Raw genomic sequence first — 15,832 nt, 5'->3', positions numbered from 1 at the left:
TACAGCAAAAAAGGCCCAGGTCTGCCTTTCTGTAAGGAGTGACTGCATGTTCTCCTCATGTTGTGTGTGGGTTTTTTTTTTTCCAGGTTCCTCCCACAGTCCACAAACATGCCGAGGTTAATTGGACGGACTGACCGTAGCTGTGAACGGGAGAGCGAATCATTGTTTGTCTCTGTGTGATGGACTGGGCGACCTGTCCAGGGTGTGACCCCACCTTTGGCCCTGTGTCAGCTGGGATTGGCTCCAGTGACCCCCCACGGCCCTCATGGTGGAGAATAAAGCGCTAGATAATGAATGAATGAACACTGTCCAAATAGAGTTCTCCCCCTTTGCCAGTGTTTTTTGACACGTTTTATTCGGACAAAGTGCACCCAACAATGGAGGACACTGCATTGCCGTCACGTTTTGGACTGAGTGAACCCAGGTTTATCCAAACGCAAACCGAGGCATTTTGATGTACACCTCTTGGAGGTGGGAGGGAGTGACTACACCCTTTTCCAGACTCAATCCCAAAGGAAATTGAGATGCAGTTTGTCGTCAGGCAGATTAATCACTTTAGCAACACCAGCAACTCTCACGATGAAGTTGGCCATGACAGACACTCCATGCGTTTACATGCACAGTTTAAGCGAGCTAAGGCCGTAGTCTGACTAGGACAGGCAATAATTGGTCAGTGAGATGGACCAGTTTGTGGTTCTGTACGTCTGCTAGAACATGGCTCTTGTGGTTGTCGTGTTGTCTGAAGAAAGACGCTGCCGACAATAAGTGCATTTAAACATTTGGGTACAAATAAGAGCTAGAAGTAATTAAGAGCTTCAAGTAAGCCAAACTATGAAGTGCTAGTCATAAGTGCGATGTATGAGCAAGTTTTTTTTTGTTGTTTTTTTTGTCGTCGTCGTCTTAGTCGAGGTAGAGTCGAAAGAAATGTGGTTTATATGTCGTCTCCTTCTACTTCAGGGTCAAAGACTGGGGAGGACATTTTGGTGCATGCACAGAACGCCAAGTCCAACTCCAGTCCGACTAAGCATATACATGCCGGAGTAATCTGACTATGAATCGCACTATCCACATTTGTCATTCCGACTAAGACTAGCTCAACGTTTGTCTAACGTGTTGATATGACATTAAGGAAACCTGAATTAATGTCTTAGTCCGACTAAAATCGGACTTCTAACATGCATATAAACATGCTGACTTCCAAAAGCCGCCACCACCATCAAGGGCCAAACACGCCTGCTGTTATGTGTTATTGTGGGGCTACGACAAGCTTTGCTTCAACATTCATCAAACAAAATAGTTGATGAATTCTTTTCACACTATTATTTTTTACCACTATTTATTGTTCATGGCAGCAAAAAGCTGACTTTACCGCTGATGAGTGCTCTCCGGAGGTTGCGTGTTGTTGTCATATCATATAAACTGGTGCTTTTGCATAAATAAAAGTTATTTGGATTGATATTTATCTGCCAGCCTGTTTGGGATCACAACAACGCTGCGGCAGAAGCAGCTGTAGCACCGGTGACAAAAACCTGATGTGTCAGATTATTGCACTCGGCGGACATGTCGCTTCTTGTTCTGACAGTTACAAATAAGGACGAGATGAGCGCTGCCAAGAAAGCTGCAGTATATATGACATTATGATTGATTCAACTCAGCAGTTTACATAACACTTGTCGTTTGCATGAGATTAATGAAGCGCTGTGCTCCCAGAGCTCATACGAATAAAAAACATTGTGAAATCATCACAGCAAACATATGCTTCATGATTATAATACAGCTGCACCAAGCACTGGAAGCGAATGTCACAGGTTTTATATGATAAGCTAATGACAGGTTAATGGCACACTGGGTGAATTTCAATAGTCTCCCAGGCGAAGAGTTGTATGACCCCCCCGGGAGAGTGAACCGCTCTGGCTCCAACGTACCATTTCACTCACAAGAGCCAGGTTTCACATGTCACACCCGTCGCCAACAAAAGTCATGCCTTTCTCTTTCTTTTTAAGCAATATCACATGACTTTCAGCCTTAGCTGTCTTAACATATCAGGGAAGAAGTGGCGTGGAGCTCAAAAGGTGCCGTCCAGCAGTTCTCAACGCGAGGACCTTCTTCTTCCAGGAATATTCTAATTTCTCAACTCGCTCCACATTAACATGGCGAGAACATGTATTGATGGTGATGAGCACACACTGGTACTGTTTCAGTGCACACACTGCTGCTGTTGTCACCCCAGCCACAGCCATGAGAACGCAATGAAACTCTATAGCCCGCTGAATCTTGATGGAGAGACTCTGTTCTGTTTGAGCACCCCCAAGGCACACCTAATGAAAATGGGGCCCATGCATGCATGTGTGTGTGTCAGTAAGAAGTATTGGTTGACACCAGGAAGCTCATCATGTAGCCCTGAGACACACATCAATGGTATGACTAATGCAGTGTAATGCACGCGGAATTCCGATCAAAATACCTGCATTTTTTTGGCTTTCTATGCTCATACGCAAAACCACATTTACTAAATAACATGAATTCAATGTTTCCATAAGCTTATACATCACCCTTCAATTCGGCACAAATGTATCACAATAGGATGCTACCTAATGCAAGGACATGACACTTCTCCTTGAAGATACATAAGCACGTCAGAACAGCCTTAGAATGAAAATGTCACATAAAGATTACTTGTAAAAAGTTGACATTTCTTTCAAATGGGAGATGTTGAATACATTCAAATGATGCCGAAATCAAAAGTGTGTTATAAAAAGGAAAACGGTTTCTTAAGTAATCTCCCACTTTGTACAGCAAAGTGCAGGGAGATGGAAAAACTCTATTTTGCGAGGTATTTAAACGGAGTTTGGCGTAAGGACTGCAAATGCATAGCGGCTCCAACACCACGATGCCTTTTGTGCACTACGAACACTTGTAGATCAAACTAATCACGCGAACATTAAACAGATCCACAAATCTGCTTTAAATCTTCTGTTCGGCATCTGTTTAATTTACGCAAATATAAAAAAGTCGGTAAAAACCAGATTGGAAATGCGACCGCTCGCCACGCACACGATCGATGAGCCATGTAATAAGCGGATTTACGTTGCTACACATATCATGTTATATGACACAAAATACATAAACACTAATTTTCAGCGAAGAGAGAACAAAACACGCAGAGTGAAAACGAGAGAACGGCATTGTTACAGGCGATAAAAGGGACGTAATGAAGCGTTAATAAGGCGCAGATTCCTCCGGACACCCCGGGTTCTTCGGGGGGAACAGAGCAGCGGAACCCACCGTTTCATTCAGTCGGATGATTTGGTCCATTTTGTCGTCGTCCTGGAGAAGCTCCCGCAGCTCACTAGTGCTCAGAGCCCGGTAACCGTCAGGACAAGAGCCGGACTCCTTCACCAGGGACATTTTATTCCTTCACAACGCGGCTCGGAGACATGAAGTCAGCAGCGGTTACATCCCGCTGCCGTCGGAATGCAAGATGCGATCTGTCCGCATGGAGAGTCAAGCCGGGGGATGCAGTTAACTGTTGCACTTCCGGTGAACTCTTTCAAAATAAAAATACAAATTTCACCCTTGGTAAAACTTTTGATAAACCTAAACAGCAACTACTACTACTACTACTACTACTACTACTATAATAACATGCAACCGAAAAGCTTAATTACCAAAATAATCATAAAGTGTATGAATAGTAACAGAGTGATAAAAATATAGTTACAGCTGCACTTACAGTAATATGATTAAAGTCAATTAAATAAAAGGAAATGTAACCCTTTTCAATTATCCCATGCATTACAAATACATAAAATGATTAATTCAAGCAACAACTTAATAATAAGTGACAAAGAACAATATTATGATTTAAAAGCAAATATAGCAATTTGACAGCTTGGTATTACAAATAATTGCAAGATATACCAGCAACTGCATTGTTTGATGGGATTTTCATCACAATCTCTCTTAAAATGGTGTCACAAGTTTAATAAAATCTAATTGAAATTGTAAAATATTCACTTACTGTATATGCTACACATGCAGCCGCATACTGGCACCATTATAGTATGAATAATTTGAATTAAAATGTGATAAAATGAAGAAAAAACATGCGTTTTCAGCAAAAAGTGATGCTGACTGTGAGAAGTTAGAGCTGAAACAAGTTCAAACATTCAAACAGGAAGAAGCAGGAGCACAGCTGTATTAAACTACTGATTCATGGAAAAAAAATGTCCACATGCTTCTCTCCTTATTTCATCTGCTTAAGCTGTTTTCCCACACAAAGCAGTTTTTAAATAAAATATGAATTATGCTATTTTTATTAAATGTTAAATATAAAATAAATAGTTAATTTAATGTTGCTCTCTCTGTATGTATATGAAGTTAGAGCCCTTAGCCTATTTAAGCCTAACTATTTAAGCCTAACTTCCGGTGCAAACATTTCAAAATTGAAGTCGTCACTCAATTCAATTTAAATCATATACACTTAGTGTCACACACAGACACACCAAAAGCTACATTACAGACACAACATATCAGTGATTAACTGTACAACTGAGGGAGTATGAAGCTGAGATTACACAAAAACATGAAAATAATTTTTTATTCTGCTTCTTTTAAACAAGCAGTTAAATAAATGCGAAGGTAACTGCTAATAAACAATTTATTCTCATTATTATTATTATACTGTTTTATAACTTAAAAACAAGGTCAAAGAAGTGAAAAAGTGATCTGCTGTCATGGTAACGTTGGATTCTTGTTTTTTTGCTGAGCTGATTTTTGTGCATTTGAGTTCTTTTGGGTGTAAATTCCCCCACAACTTTCACCCACTTTTTTGGCCTTCATCACGTCTGAGTTCACTAAAACCCCAAACTGTGGCTCAGTCCTTGCATCCAAACCCAGATCTCTTCCATGTAAACAACCGAGGACACAGAGAGAGAGAGAGCGTCAGACACTGTGTTATTATGTTGTTGCATATTATGTTATTATGTGGTCTCTGTGTGAGGAATCACTCCATGAATGTAGGTCAACAAACTGTTGGCTTTGGGTGTTTTTCTTAAAAACTTGACCAAATAATTTTTGACCCCCCCCCCAGTCTCAGTATTATTTGGGCTCTCACACCCACTAGGGGGCACCCAAGGTAAACAGAGTGAAGAAAAAAGTGAAAATGAAAGATTGTACATAGATAACAGTGAATAAGCTCTATTGTTTTATTATTATAAAGATATATAATCAAGTTAGAGTTAAGATTCACAAAACTGGTTTGCATAATTACATTTGCATTGTCCTCAACTGTTGTATTTAAATAAACCTCCAGGCCAGAAATATTTCTACGCGATTAAACTCTTATAAACACGTTTTTGGATACATAGACTTATTGTTTCCCTTTACTGACTTATTGACTCTCTGTTTTTATGTCAGTGACGCACTTAGTTTGAATATAAAATTAAAATAACTGGGTTGGTTTTTGTTTTACACCAGACTGGGCAAGTGCACACAATTCTGTGATTCCCAGGCATGCTTAGGGCGTTGAATGCATCATCAAACACGGCCAATATTAGAGATAAAAAAAAAACAGAAAGAGAGTAAGAAAAGGCATAAAAGTAAAAGTACAAACACCTCAGTGATGACCCCTGTGAAAAAATATCAATAAAGACTTAAAGAAATAATTTAATACTCAAGTTTCCGTAGTCCAGCGTACTCATGTGGTGGTGCGTTCACGGACGTCCGATACAGGAGCACGGGGGGATTAGCTCAAATGGTAGAGCGCTCGCTTAGCATGCGAGAGGTAGCGGGATCGATGCCCGCATCCTCCAAAGGTAAATTTTATGAACTTTCCTCACACTAAACATTTCGCACAGAATGGAGACTATATTCCAAAGCTTGTATGTCACTATGAAAGTATACTACTTGTACTAAATAGTTCATTTACATGACACGCAGCAGTGTAGCCGATATGACTCAGCTAGCTAGATGAAACTACAAATAATTCAGAAAACCAAGAACACGTTGGGGTGGGGATTAGCTCAGATGTTGGAAATTGAATAGTCAAATAGAACAATAAAATAAATGAATACTTTCTTACTGGACAGTGTGTGGGTATAAAGTGAGTGACGAGCATTTTTATGACCTCAAATGCACTGTCAAACAAGGTCATTATTGAAAAATGATCAGACATCAAACTCAGTATTCAGTATTAAATATTTAGAAAAATAGAACAAAAAAAGAATATAATTGAGCCACAAACATGTGAATGTTTAAGAACATTGGGACACATGTTATTAAGGGGGATTAGCATCAAAGCTGTACTTCACTCCAAAAGTATATTACTAATACTAAATGGTTAGCTTACATGTGTGAATCTTACATTACAGGCAACAGTCTAACTGTTGTCAGTTATTTAAATGTTCTAGTTGTTGAGGACTCTAACAAACACACTCTCATAAAGTAGGATATGGTTTTTACAGAATGTCTATAGGTGCTTATGTTCATGACCAACTTCTCCAAGACACATTTTCTCGCCACAAAAAAGAGGCAGTGCCTCATTAGCTAAAACCAGAGTTTACACACACACACACAACCTCTGAAGTGGTGATGTGTGTGTCCATCTGCCAACGTGAAGACACTGCCACAGACAACAGGGGAATATTTTAATCACATGAAAGAAGAGAATAATTAACTCAGATTTTACTGATGAAAATAATGAACGGTGCAAGTAATACAAGTACAAAGAAAGTCTGCACTGTAAAAACAAGCAACACTGTCGTCTTGGGCTAAAGTGCTGCATACGCCCAGTTAGGTAATGTAACATAATAACAATAATAATAATTATACATATATAATTGTTTTATTGTATTAATATTACTGTATTTTAGGGAAACATTTGTACTTAACTGTAATATTTCTAACAACCTTCACTTTTGCTTCAGTATGTTTACTCTCCTCGCTGTTAGCATAGCCATTAGCCATCAGTGTTGATAGCAAATATTAGCTTTTACAACTTGGGACTGCACTAAATATGTTTTATACCATTTTATATAAAAAATACAAAATAAGAAAACCACTGTATCATTACTATTGATCTCAATTTTGTTGTTTTTGTGATTCACTTTGTTTTGATAACTTTAGGAAGGAGGCAATCTGTAACTGTACAGTTTGCCCAAACTGGTAATAAAGTGGTAATAAAATTAAGTAAGGCAAAAAAAAAAGACAAAAAGATTTGGCACTGTTCCAAGTTGTAGGCTTGCCAAAAATAGTCATGGCTAATGGATATGTTACTGGCAGGAAGATTCTGTGCCTGAAATCACACTGGAATTTGCATGGCATGATGTGATGATAATAATAATGCCAATTAATATTTTTATGCAAGTCATAGCCAACAAAAATCCACTAAAACCCGGGAATGAAGTTTGATAAGACTTTGCAACTTTCAAACATTTCTTGACCCTGGAGCCACAGGAGCTTCTCTCAGCAGTCTTTGCTCATTTAGAGGCAATTTCTCCAGTAGAAAAGGTGTCCATCAGAGTCCATTGAATTCTACAACTGTCAGTGGGCATTCATCATGCAAAAATAAGGTTTATTTTACTCAAGAACAACCTGAATGCTCACTCAATAGCCACCTTTATAAAAACAAATGTATGCTTATATTCAATAGCTGGCATTTCACGTGATTTCATGTGATTTTAGTGCTTTCTATTCAGCAGATTTCAGAGCAGCTCTTTATACTTTTCTCCCCATTCATTTCACCTTGTTCATGAAAACAAAGGTGAAGTTGTCTTCGTCTCTCTGCTCTTGTAGGATCTGGATGAGAAAGGGTCACTCGGGTCAAACTCTCAGTCTCTCGTGGGTTGTTTAACCCACATCGTCGTAGTCCTCTTCACCCTGGTTTTCGTCTTCACCTCCGATGTCGTCGTAATCCTCCATGGAAACGTTGTCCATTGATGGATCTGGGTTATTGAACGGAGGAGAGAGGATCTCCTGAGACTGCAAGTCTACGTCCAGAGGCTGAAGGTATTCCTCCTGTGGTTGCTCGTAGTCATCCTGAGGCTGCACATATTCCTCCTCAGGCTGCTCGTAGTCATCCTGAGGCTGCACATATTCCTCCTCAGGCTGCTCGTAGTCATCCTTAGGCTGCACATATTCCTCCTCAGGCTGCTCGTAGTCATCCTTAGGCTGCACATATTCCTCCTCAGGCTGCTCGTAGTCATCCTTAGGCTGCACATATTCCTCCTCAGGCTGCTCGTAGTCATCCTTAGGCTGCACATATTCCTCCTGCGGCTGCTCGTAGTCATCCTTAGGCTGCACATATTCCTCCTGCGGCTGCTCGTAGTCATTCAGAGCCTGCTCGTAGTCATCAACAAGCTGTTTATTGTTGTTAATCTTCTTATTATTTCCGTCTACAGGTGTGTCAGCCAGGTTCTCATAGCTTTGTGCCTCTGAAACAACAGATATCATTAGGACAAGCTGATAATACGTCACGTTAATTCTCAACAGTGTGTGGGCCTGAGCTTTGCTTTAAGCTCAGCTCCCTTGTGGTCACAGTGGTGTGCATAGAACTAAGAGCATTTAGGCTGATTTTTTCCATTACTATGATGAAACATACAGAAATTATAAGAATGTGCAGTATAGAGTGTCTCATATCCTTTTTTTCAGCACAACCAATAGGCAAACTGATGAAATGATTTCATTTTCACCAACTATATAAATATACGCCAGCAAAAAGTACTAAATTTAAAAAATTTGGCTTGTTTTTATAAGCAAAAGTAAAATAAAACTGGTCTATTTTGTGACTTCTGCACAATTATTGCGAATCTTGTTTTAAACAAAATACACAATGTAAAATAAATCATAACTTTGACTGAACAACACAAAGAAAGAAGAAAAACCCCATTTTGTAAAGCCTAAAGATGCCAATACCATACAATTCATGAACAAAACTATCTAAAGGAAGTACAACAAAATACTATACAATAGACCGCCCCCAAACATTATCTAAAACACTATCAAACCACTACTACAACCCTACACTAATGTTAGGTTTAAATGTGCTTATAAAAATCTGACAGTGAAGCTATTTTAGTAACAATAGTACTTTTCTTCTCCAATGAATAAAAAAAATATGTGGTTTGGTCTTGGATCTGGGTCCAGTTCACAGACAGTTGTGACCAGTGATGAACTCATGTGTGTTCATTGTCAAAAGGCAGATTGTGCACTGAGGTTTTTCTGTGCACAGTTGTGATAATGTGGTGGTGAAGTAAAAAAAAAAAAAAAGGAAGAGAGAGGACTGAGGGAAATTTTAGGGGGGATTTTTTTTGCATCATATGATCCAACAGCAGAGACATACCAGCCATGAGAAACTGTGTCCGAGGAGGCAGAGGAGGAGTGACGCTTTGCTGGTTTGTCTCCTGGTACGCGTTGCTACTGTGAAGATGAGGAGAGAAACATTTAGGAAAAAATCTTTCACACTTTACTTGCCAGGGATTTTATGAGGGATTTTGATTCTGCAGCCAGCGGCTGCTTTAAGTGAAGCCTGAGATACTACAGATGGAAAAATGGCACTAAAATAACTACACAGCAACAACGTGGACAAATGGCATCATTTATGCTTCATCTTTCTGTAGAGTCATCTGTAGAGTATCTCAGAGTAAATGCATCAGGCAGTTTACCTTCACTTAGTGAGGTTTATTTAAGTTTAGCTGAGCTAAATTTAGTTTCAGAAGATTAAAATGGTGAAAATATGAATTATACTGTATATATAAACAATTAACAATAATAAAAGAGAAAATGGAGAAACATGGAAATTAAATGTTTTACAGTATAAAAGTATGTCATATTTGCATCATAGTTTTTAAGCAAGAGTTTGTATTAAAACAAAATAAAAATGTATTTCATTTATTTATTTATTTAGAGATAGATAGATAGATAGATAGATAACAAACCAAATCAGCAACAATGAAAAGTAAAAATGAGTCATTTTGTGCAAAGTTCAAAATGAATATGATATTATATTAGAATCAGTGAAACATGATTCAATGCATTTATTTTATGTAGAGTGAATTAATAATTGAGAAATATGTTTGTTATCATTTTCCATGACAGTGTTATGACACGTTTATTCTCCCCCCCGCCCTAAAACACAAGAAATGAAAGAATTAGAGGGGAAAAAATCAGTGATGATAATAATAATAACAGTGACAGTGGAATAGTATGTGAAAGAGATCCTGGAGTGTGGTTTTTAAAATCTGAAGCCGCAGTGAAACCAGACGCAGGATCTGTTCCAGTAGGAAGAAAGTCCTCGTTCCAAACCTCAATGACATGTGTAAGTGAAAATCCAGCCTTGAAACTGAAACGCTCTCCGTCGACACTGTGACACACACACACACACAGCTCGCTTTGTGTGTTTAGACACAGACCACAGTTGTTTATCAAAACAACACACTGTTATCCTCTCAATCATTCCGCCTTTATAACAACCTTTGACTGAAAACGTTTTCCGTACGCCTTGATGGCAGAACGCCACAGCTCAACTCCATTAGTGAGCCGAGAGGTTGTGGTTATCGTTCAGACACGTCTGAAATAATAAGCGCAGCGGGGAGAGGACTGATCTGCAGCAACTCTCACACAAAATCTGTACTTTTTAAATCTGTATTTCACATAATGTAAAAATATTTTTGTCCTGATCAGGCTGGACAATAAGGTTCTATTCTATTGTATATTCAGAAAGCCAGACATTCAATAATTATTAGTATTAACCTATTGAAAATGATCATTGTGGCAACCCACAGGCAGTGGATGGGGGGGATAAGAAAGCCATGGAAAAACAGTGAGGTTTAAAACTGTCTATCTTTGTCTGCTGAACCCGTTCACAATAAAATGTGTTCAAATAATATTGAACATATACAATCAATCAATGAACATTGGAGCTTGTTAAAGCAGTGGTAGGCAACATTGTGACGGCCCCTGGATTTATGTTGTTATTTCTGTTTTAATTGTTTCCAGTTTTATTTTGTACTCCTTCCTCGTGTGTGTACCTTTTTTAATTTAACTTCCTGTCCTGGCGACACCTTTGATTGCCTAATGCGATTGATCTGTGTCCAGTTTGTCCCACCTGTGCAGTCTCTGTGCTAATCCCACTGTCCACACTGGTTCATTTAGTTTGATTCCTGAGGTTACTGGGTTACCAGGGTTAGAGGTTCATTCTATTTTAATTTTTGTTTCGTAGTATTAGGGCCAAATTGAAGAGAAAAAATGAATATTTCTAGAATAAAGTTGCAATATAATGAGAAGTTAATATTATTAGAATGAAGTCGTAATATTATGAGAATAAAGTCATAATGCAGTGACATCGTCCACCTACTTAATTCTGTTGATTTGGATATGTAACACAATTATTGTGTTTCAACTGTCAAAGCTTTTGAAGGTTTTTAGCAAGAAAATGAGTAAAGTCTTACTGTTTGTTGACGACCGTTCGTCTCTGAAGATGTGAGATTCTGTGTTTTCCTGTGGGACAGAGAACAGGCTGTTAATTTAAAGCTACACAGAGAGAGAATTAAAAACAAAAACATTAGACAAATTCATCACTTTTAAACATTTCACAACTCCTGATGTGAAATATTTTTTAAAGGTAATATAAGATTTTTATTATTGTTATTATTGTTATTATTTAATAGAACATAAAAGCCAACAATTATTATATTACATAAAGACGTGCAGTAACATTTTATTCTTCCAAATCATAGACTCTATATTAAAAAACGTGGATGTAATTTTCTGGTGAATGCCAATGCTAAAGTAAATATATACTGAATGGCCACTGGGGGGCAAAAATAACTGAGGAGTGAATGGTCTCCAGTGCTAATACAGCTCTTTTTCAATAGAACATGATGTCAATTTTGTAAATGATGGTCCAATTCAGAGGAAAATAGCTAAATTACATGACCTTCCTGTTGCAAAATGTCAACAAATCATGATTCTGGGGGCTCAGGGTCAGATTCTCATGGGTGACGTCGTCACCACTGGTTGCCACGTTTCCCACAAATAATCTTCTTTATGTGCGCAGGATTATATCATTTGTGTTAAAACTTGTTGCCCTAGTGAGACATATTTTTATGATTTCGATTAATAGCTTTGTACTTCTGCTTTACAGTCACCACCTCAGTTACAGAGACAGTATGTGCGATGCTTTGGTTTTCCTTCCTCTTCTACAGTTCAGTGTTGTGTTGTGTCTTATTAAAAACAGGTAGTTCATGCTTTTGAGAATGAAACCAATGAAACTGCTCACTTATTTTTAAAGACTGTAATTAATATAATGACTTTCACACAATCCTGTATGTAATTACAAGATACTATGTAATAGTTATGAGATACTAAGTCATAATGATGAGATAACATCTCTCTTCTATGAGATAATAAGTTATTATTTTGAAAAACTAAGTCATAATTCTTAGATACTGAGTCATAATTTAATAAGTCACAATGATGACATAGTATCTCATTATCATCTCTTTACAATGAGATAAGTCAGAGTTTTGAGAAACTAAGTAAGAATTATGACATACTAGGTCATAATTTGATACACTAAGTAAGAATTATGACATACAAGCTCATAATTTGACATACTAAGTAAGAATTATGACATACAAGGTCATAATTTGACATACAAGGTCATAATTTGACATACTAAGTAAGAATTATGACATACAAGGTCATAATTTGATACACTAAGTAAGAATTATGACATGCTAGGTCATAATTTGATACACTAAGTAAGAATTATGACATACTAGGTCATAATTTGATACATTAAGTAAGAATTATGACAAACTAGGTCATAATTTGATATACTAAGTAAGAATTATGACATACTAGGTCATAGTTTTGAGAAACTAAGTCATAATTATGTCATGCTCCGCCTACGTCTCCTCCTTTTCCTGCGTTCACCACGACATGCAATCAGTTCACCTGCAGTGGACGGGAGCACACCTGCTTTCAATCTAATCACAAGCCTCTACTCATTTCCTGGTTCTCCAGCCTCTGGTTGGCAGGTTGTTACAGACCTCTCTGTGGTAAATGTATATTTTAGTGCTATAGTTATTTCCTTATATTCTGCTTTTTGTTAAGTCCTGTGCTCTCCTGTGCTCAGAACTTCCTCCCGCGTTCACCTCGGGTTCCTGCATTGTTCCTCTCATCTTTTAACCCATTCTCAGTGTATTGTCCTCACAATACTAACTCTTAATTTTGAGATGCTAAGTCATAATGATGAGAAGAGTTGAAGTCAAGCTATAATGTCACAGTTTCTTTATTTTTATTTTTCTGTGTACAAACATGGAAAGTGTGGCTCAGGCCACAGCAGAACCTTTTCAGCAGAATTCTTCGCTGTTTTCACTGGAAACTTCTTCCTTTCTTTCTTTTTCTTTTTTAACCAAAGACACACTTCCAGGAAAAACAGTTCACAGCAAAGTCAGTGGATTTTCCAGTGTAATCAGATCATGTGAAGTGAGGTCAAGTCCATTTTAGTTATGTAGTCCAGTGTGGCTCAAAGGGCTCCAGAAGTGGGACATCATCTATTCTTACAGACCCACTTTGAATAATTCAGCAGACTTTGAAAATAAAGCAGATGACCTCTGAACTCACAAACAACTGTAATACTCATTTTACTGTATGAGAGCAGCCACTGAAGTGTGGTAGCACACATTTGTATTTATATTGTTATTATATTACACAGTGTATGCACATAAAGTTAAAACTAGGTCAGAGTTTTTGGAGAATATTCACCTTTTACATCATTAATAACTGATTTTTCTCATTCTTCATAGATCATTTGATTAAAACCATAAAATCACTGTGTTTATTTACTCGTTAATGTCTCTTAAACAAAATATTATCAGCAAGAAAAATATTTGTTGAATCAAAAGTGAAAGTATTTGTCGAGCAAGTCTGTCCTTTCAGAGTAAAATACTGTAGAACATATGACTGGAACTATTGACTTTACTTTTTTAATGACTTTATAACAACTTAATCTGCAGTGACGCGTCATAATGAGTTTACTGATTACAGCAGCTGTCAGCTAAGAGTGTGACGTCACTGAATCATAAAACCTCTGTACTGAATGACGACAAAATGAGAGTTTTAGGAGAATATTCACCTTTTTTTCATCATTAATAACTGATTTATGTCATTCTTCATGGATTTGTAAGCTATAATGGTCCACAAAAATGACTCTACACTTGAATTTTCATTAAAAACATAAAGTCACTGTGTTTATGTACGCGTTAATGTCTCTTACAATATTATCAGCATCAAAAATATTTGTCGAATCAAAAGTGAAAGCGTTTGTCGAGGAGTTTTGTCCTTTCAGAATAAAATAGACGTTACAGAAACGTAAAAACTCACTGAATGATGATAAATGAGCTTTTTAGGATGTTTCATATCATTCTTTAATCCTCTACCAATTTAAGGATTTGTTACGTCAATAAAGTTAATGTTTGCACATCCAAAAATGTATATTATAATAGAAATAAGCAAATGTATAAGGGACTAAATCTACAATAAAGCGATAATTAACAAAATAATTAACCAAAAGTGGCATATCTGGATCTGAGCTGTTCTGATCTGTTCTATACAGATCCAGAAAGTCTTCTGTGGTCTCTGAGCTTCCACTCTCACTCTACATGCACTGACAATAGGAAATGGCTGAGAAAATCATTTAAACTAGTTATACTCAAGCAAATGAAGTTAATTCAACCTAAGCTTTCAGTTTGATTGAATTTAATTCACATCGGTGTCACTGATTGTAGAAATCCTCAGCTGAACACACTGAAGAGTTTTCATACTGACAGTGAGCCGAGGAGACACTCACCTGATCTGGAGATGCACCTGTTGATGAGGAGGAAGAAGATGATGATGATGAAGCTCCCAAAAAGCACCACAATCATCACCCACAGCCACATGTACCGACGTAACAGACCCATGGACGCTGTTTCTCGAGGATTGAAGAGAAAAGAAAAATATCACACTCCTCACACACACAAGCACACATCTGCTGTGAGCTTCACTGAGTGTCGGAAAGACGACTGTTCACCACTTCCCTCTTTTCTCCGTTGACTCAGTTATTTTTGGTATTTTTATATTCTCGTTCTGAGAATCGAAGAAGCTTCTTGTTAGGAGTTCTTCTCTTCTCTTCTCTTCTGCACTGGCTACTCTTGGAATGATTCTATTTTTTATTTGTGTGTGTGTTTTTGTCTTGAGATGTTTACAGAAAGCACAGCTGAGCTTTAGATTCACGCTCACTCCATGTGATCCTGAGAGGGGAAGAGCAGCTCCCAAAATGAAACTCACTCTGTGTTTATTTCCTTATCTCCAGCACAGCAGAATGACAAAAGTGCTCCCTTCTGCTGATTATCTCTTTTGCTCCACATCCTCTGTTTGCAGCGGCCTCCTGACATCGTTTCCCTCAAGTCTTACACATTTTTTTTTTTGTGTAATTTTTACTGTTGTCTAAATAGTATATTTTATATCACACAGAATTTGATTATAAATCAAATTATATTTATTGTCATAATTTTTATGCTATCCACTCACAGGTCATTTTATTAGGTATGCCTGTGAACTCTGTTGGTAAAGTGAGGATAATACATCACTCCTTATATGGACATCCTGGGGTGGCTTTACAAAATGTTTGTGTTCTTGTTGAGTCAATGAGTTATGATTAGTTTTATACTGCATTTAAAAAAAAAAGAAGAAGTGCAGAAGTCACAAAACAGACAATTTTTCTACTATTTTTGTTAGTAGTTTTTTTTTTTTTAAATGGTACTTTTTGCCCAGGTGTGTTTATATA

General features: G+C 37.5%; 2 protein-coding genes and 1 non-coding gene across 3 annotated transcripts in view; 1 reads left to right on the top strand and 2 right to left on the bottom strand.

The window, feature by feature from the left end:
- Window positions 1–3,503, bottom strand: part of vps37d (VPS37D subunit of ESCRT-I) — a 29,322-nt gene extending 25,819 nt beyond the window's left edge. The window contains exon 1 of the mRNA XM_058627860.1: window positions 3,286–3,503. Within this exon, the coding sequence (XP_058483843.1) occupies window positions 3,286–3,408 (123 nt within the window). The 5' untranslated portion in view covers window positions 3,409–3,503. The remainder of the gene's footprint in view (window positions 1–3,285) is intronic.
- A 2,237-nt stretch (window positions 3,504–5,740) lies between these two features.
- trnaa-agc (transfer RNA alanine (anticodon AGC)) lies at window positions 5,741–5,813 on the top strand. The gene has a single exon. It is a non-coding gene; the product is annotated as a tRNA-Ala (tRNA).
- An 820-nt stretch (window positions 5,814–6,633) lies between these two features.
- Window positions 6,634–15,173, bottom strand: LOC131458654 (drebrin-like protein). Its single transcript, XM_058627854.1, has 4 exons — window positions 14,855–15,173; window positions 11,448–11,496; window positions 9,341–9,417; window positions 6,634–8,432 (listed from the first exon to the last, which is right to left on the bottom strand). Exons 1-4 carry the CDS (start codon window positions 14,964–14,966, stop codon window positions 7,849–7,851), a joined length of 822 nt encoding a protein of 273 aa, XP_058483837.1. The 5' UTR covers window positions 14,967–15,173; the 3' UTR covers window positions 6,634–7,848.
- Window positions 15,174–15,832: the final 659 nt, after the last annotated feature.

The sequence above is a fragment of the Solea solea genome, chromosome 4 (assembly GCF_958295425.1).
Source record: "Solea solea chromosome 4, fSolSol10.1, whole genome shotgun sequence".
NCBI lineage: Eukaryota > Metazoa > Chordata > Actinopteri > Pleuronectiformes > Soleidae > Solea > Solea solea.
The sequence above is the reverse complement of the archived record's forward strand: the minus strand, read 5'-3'. Positions and strand labels throughout refer to the sequence as shown.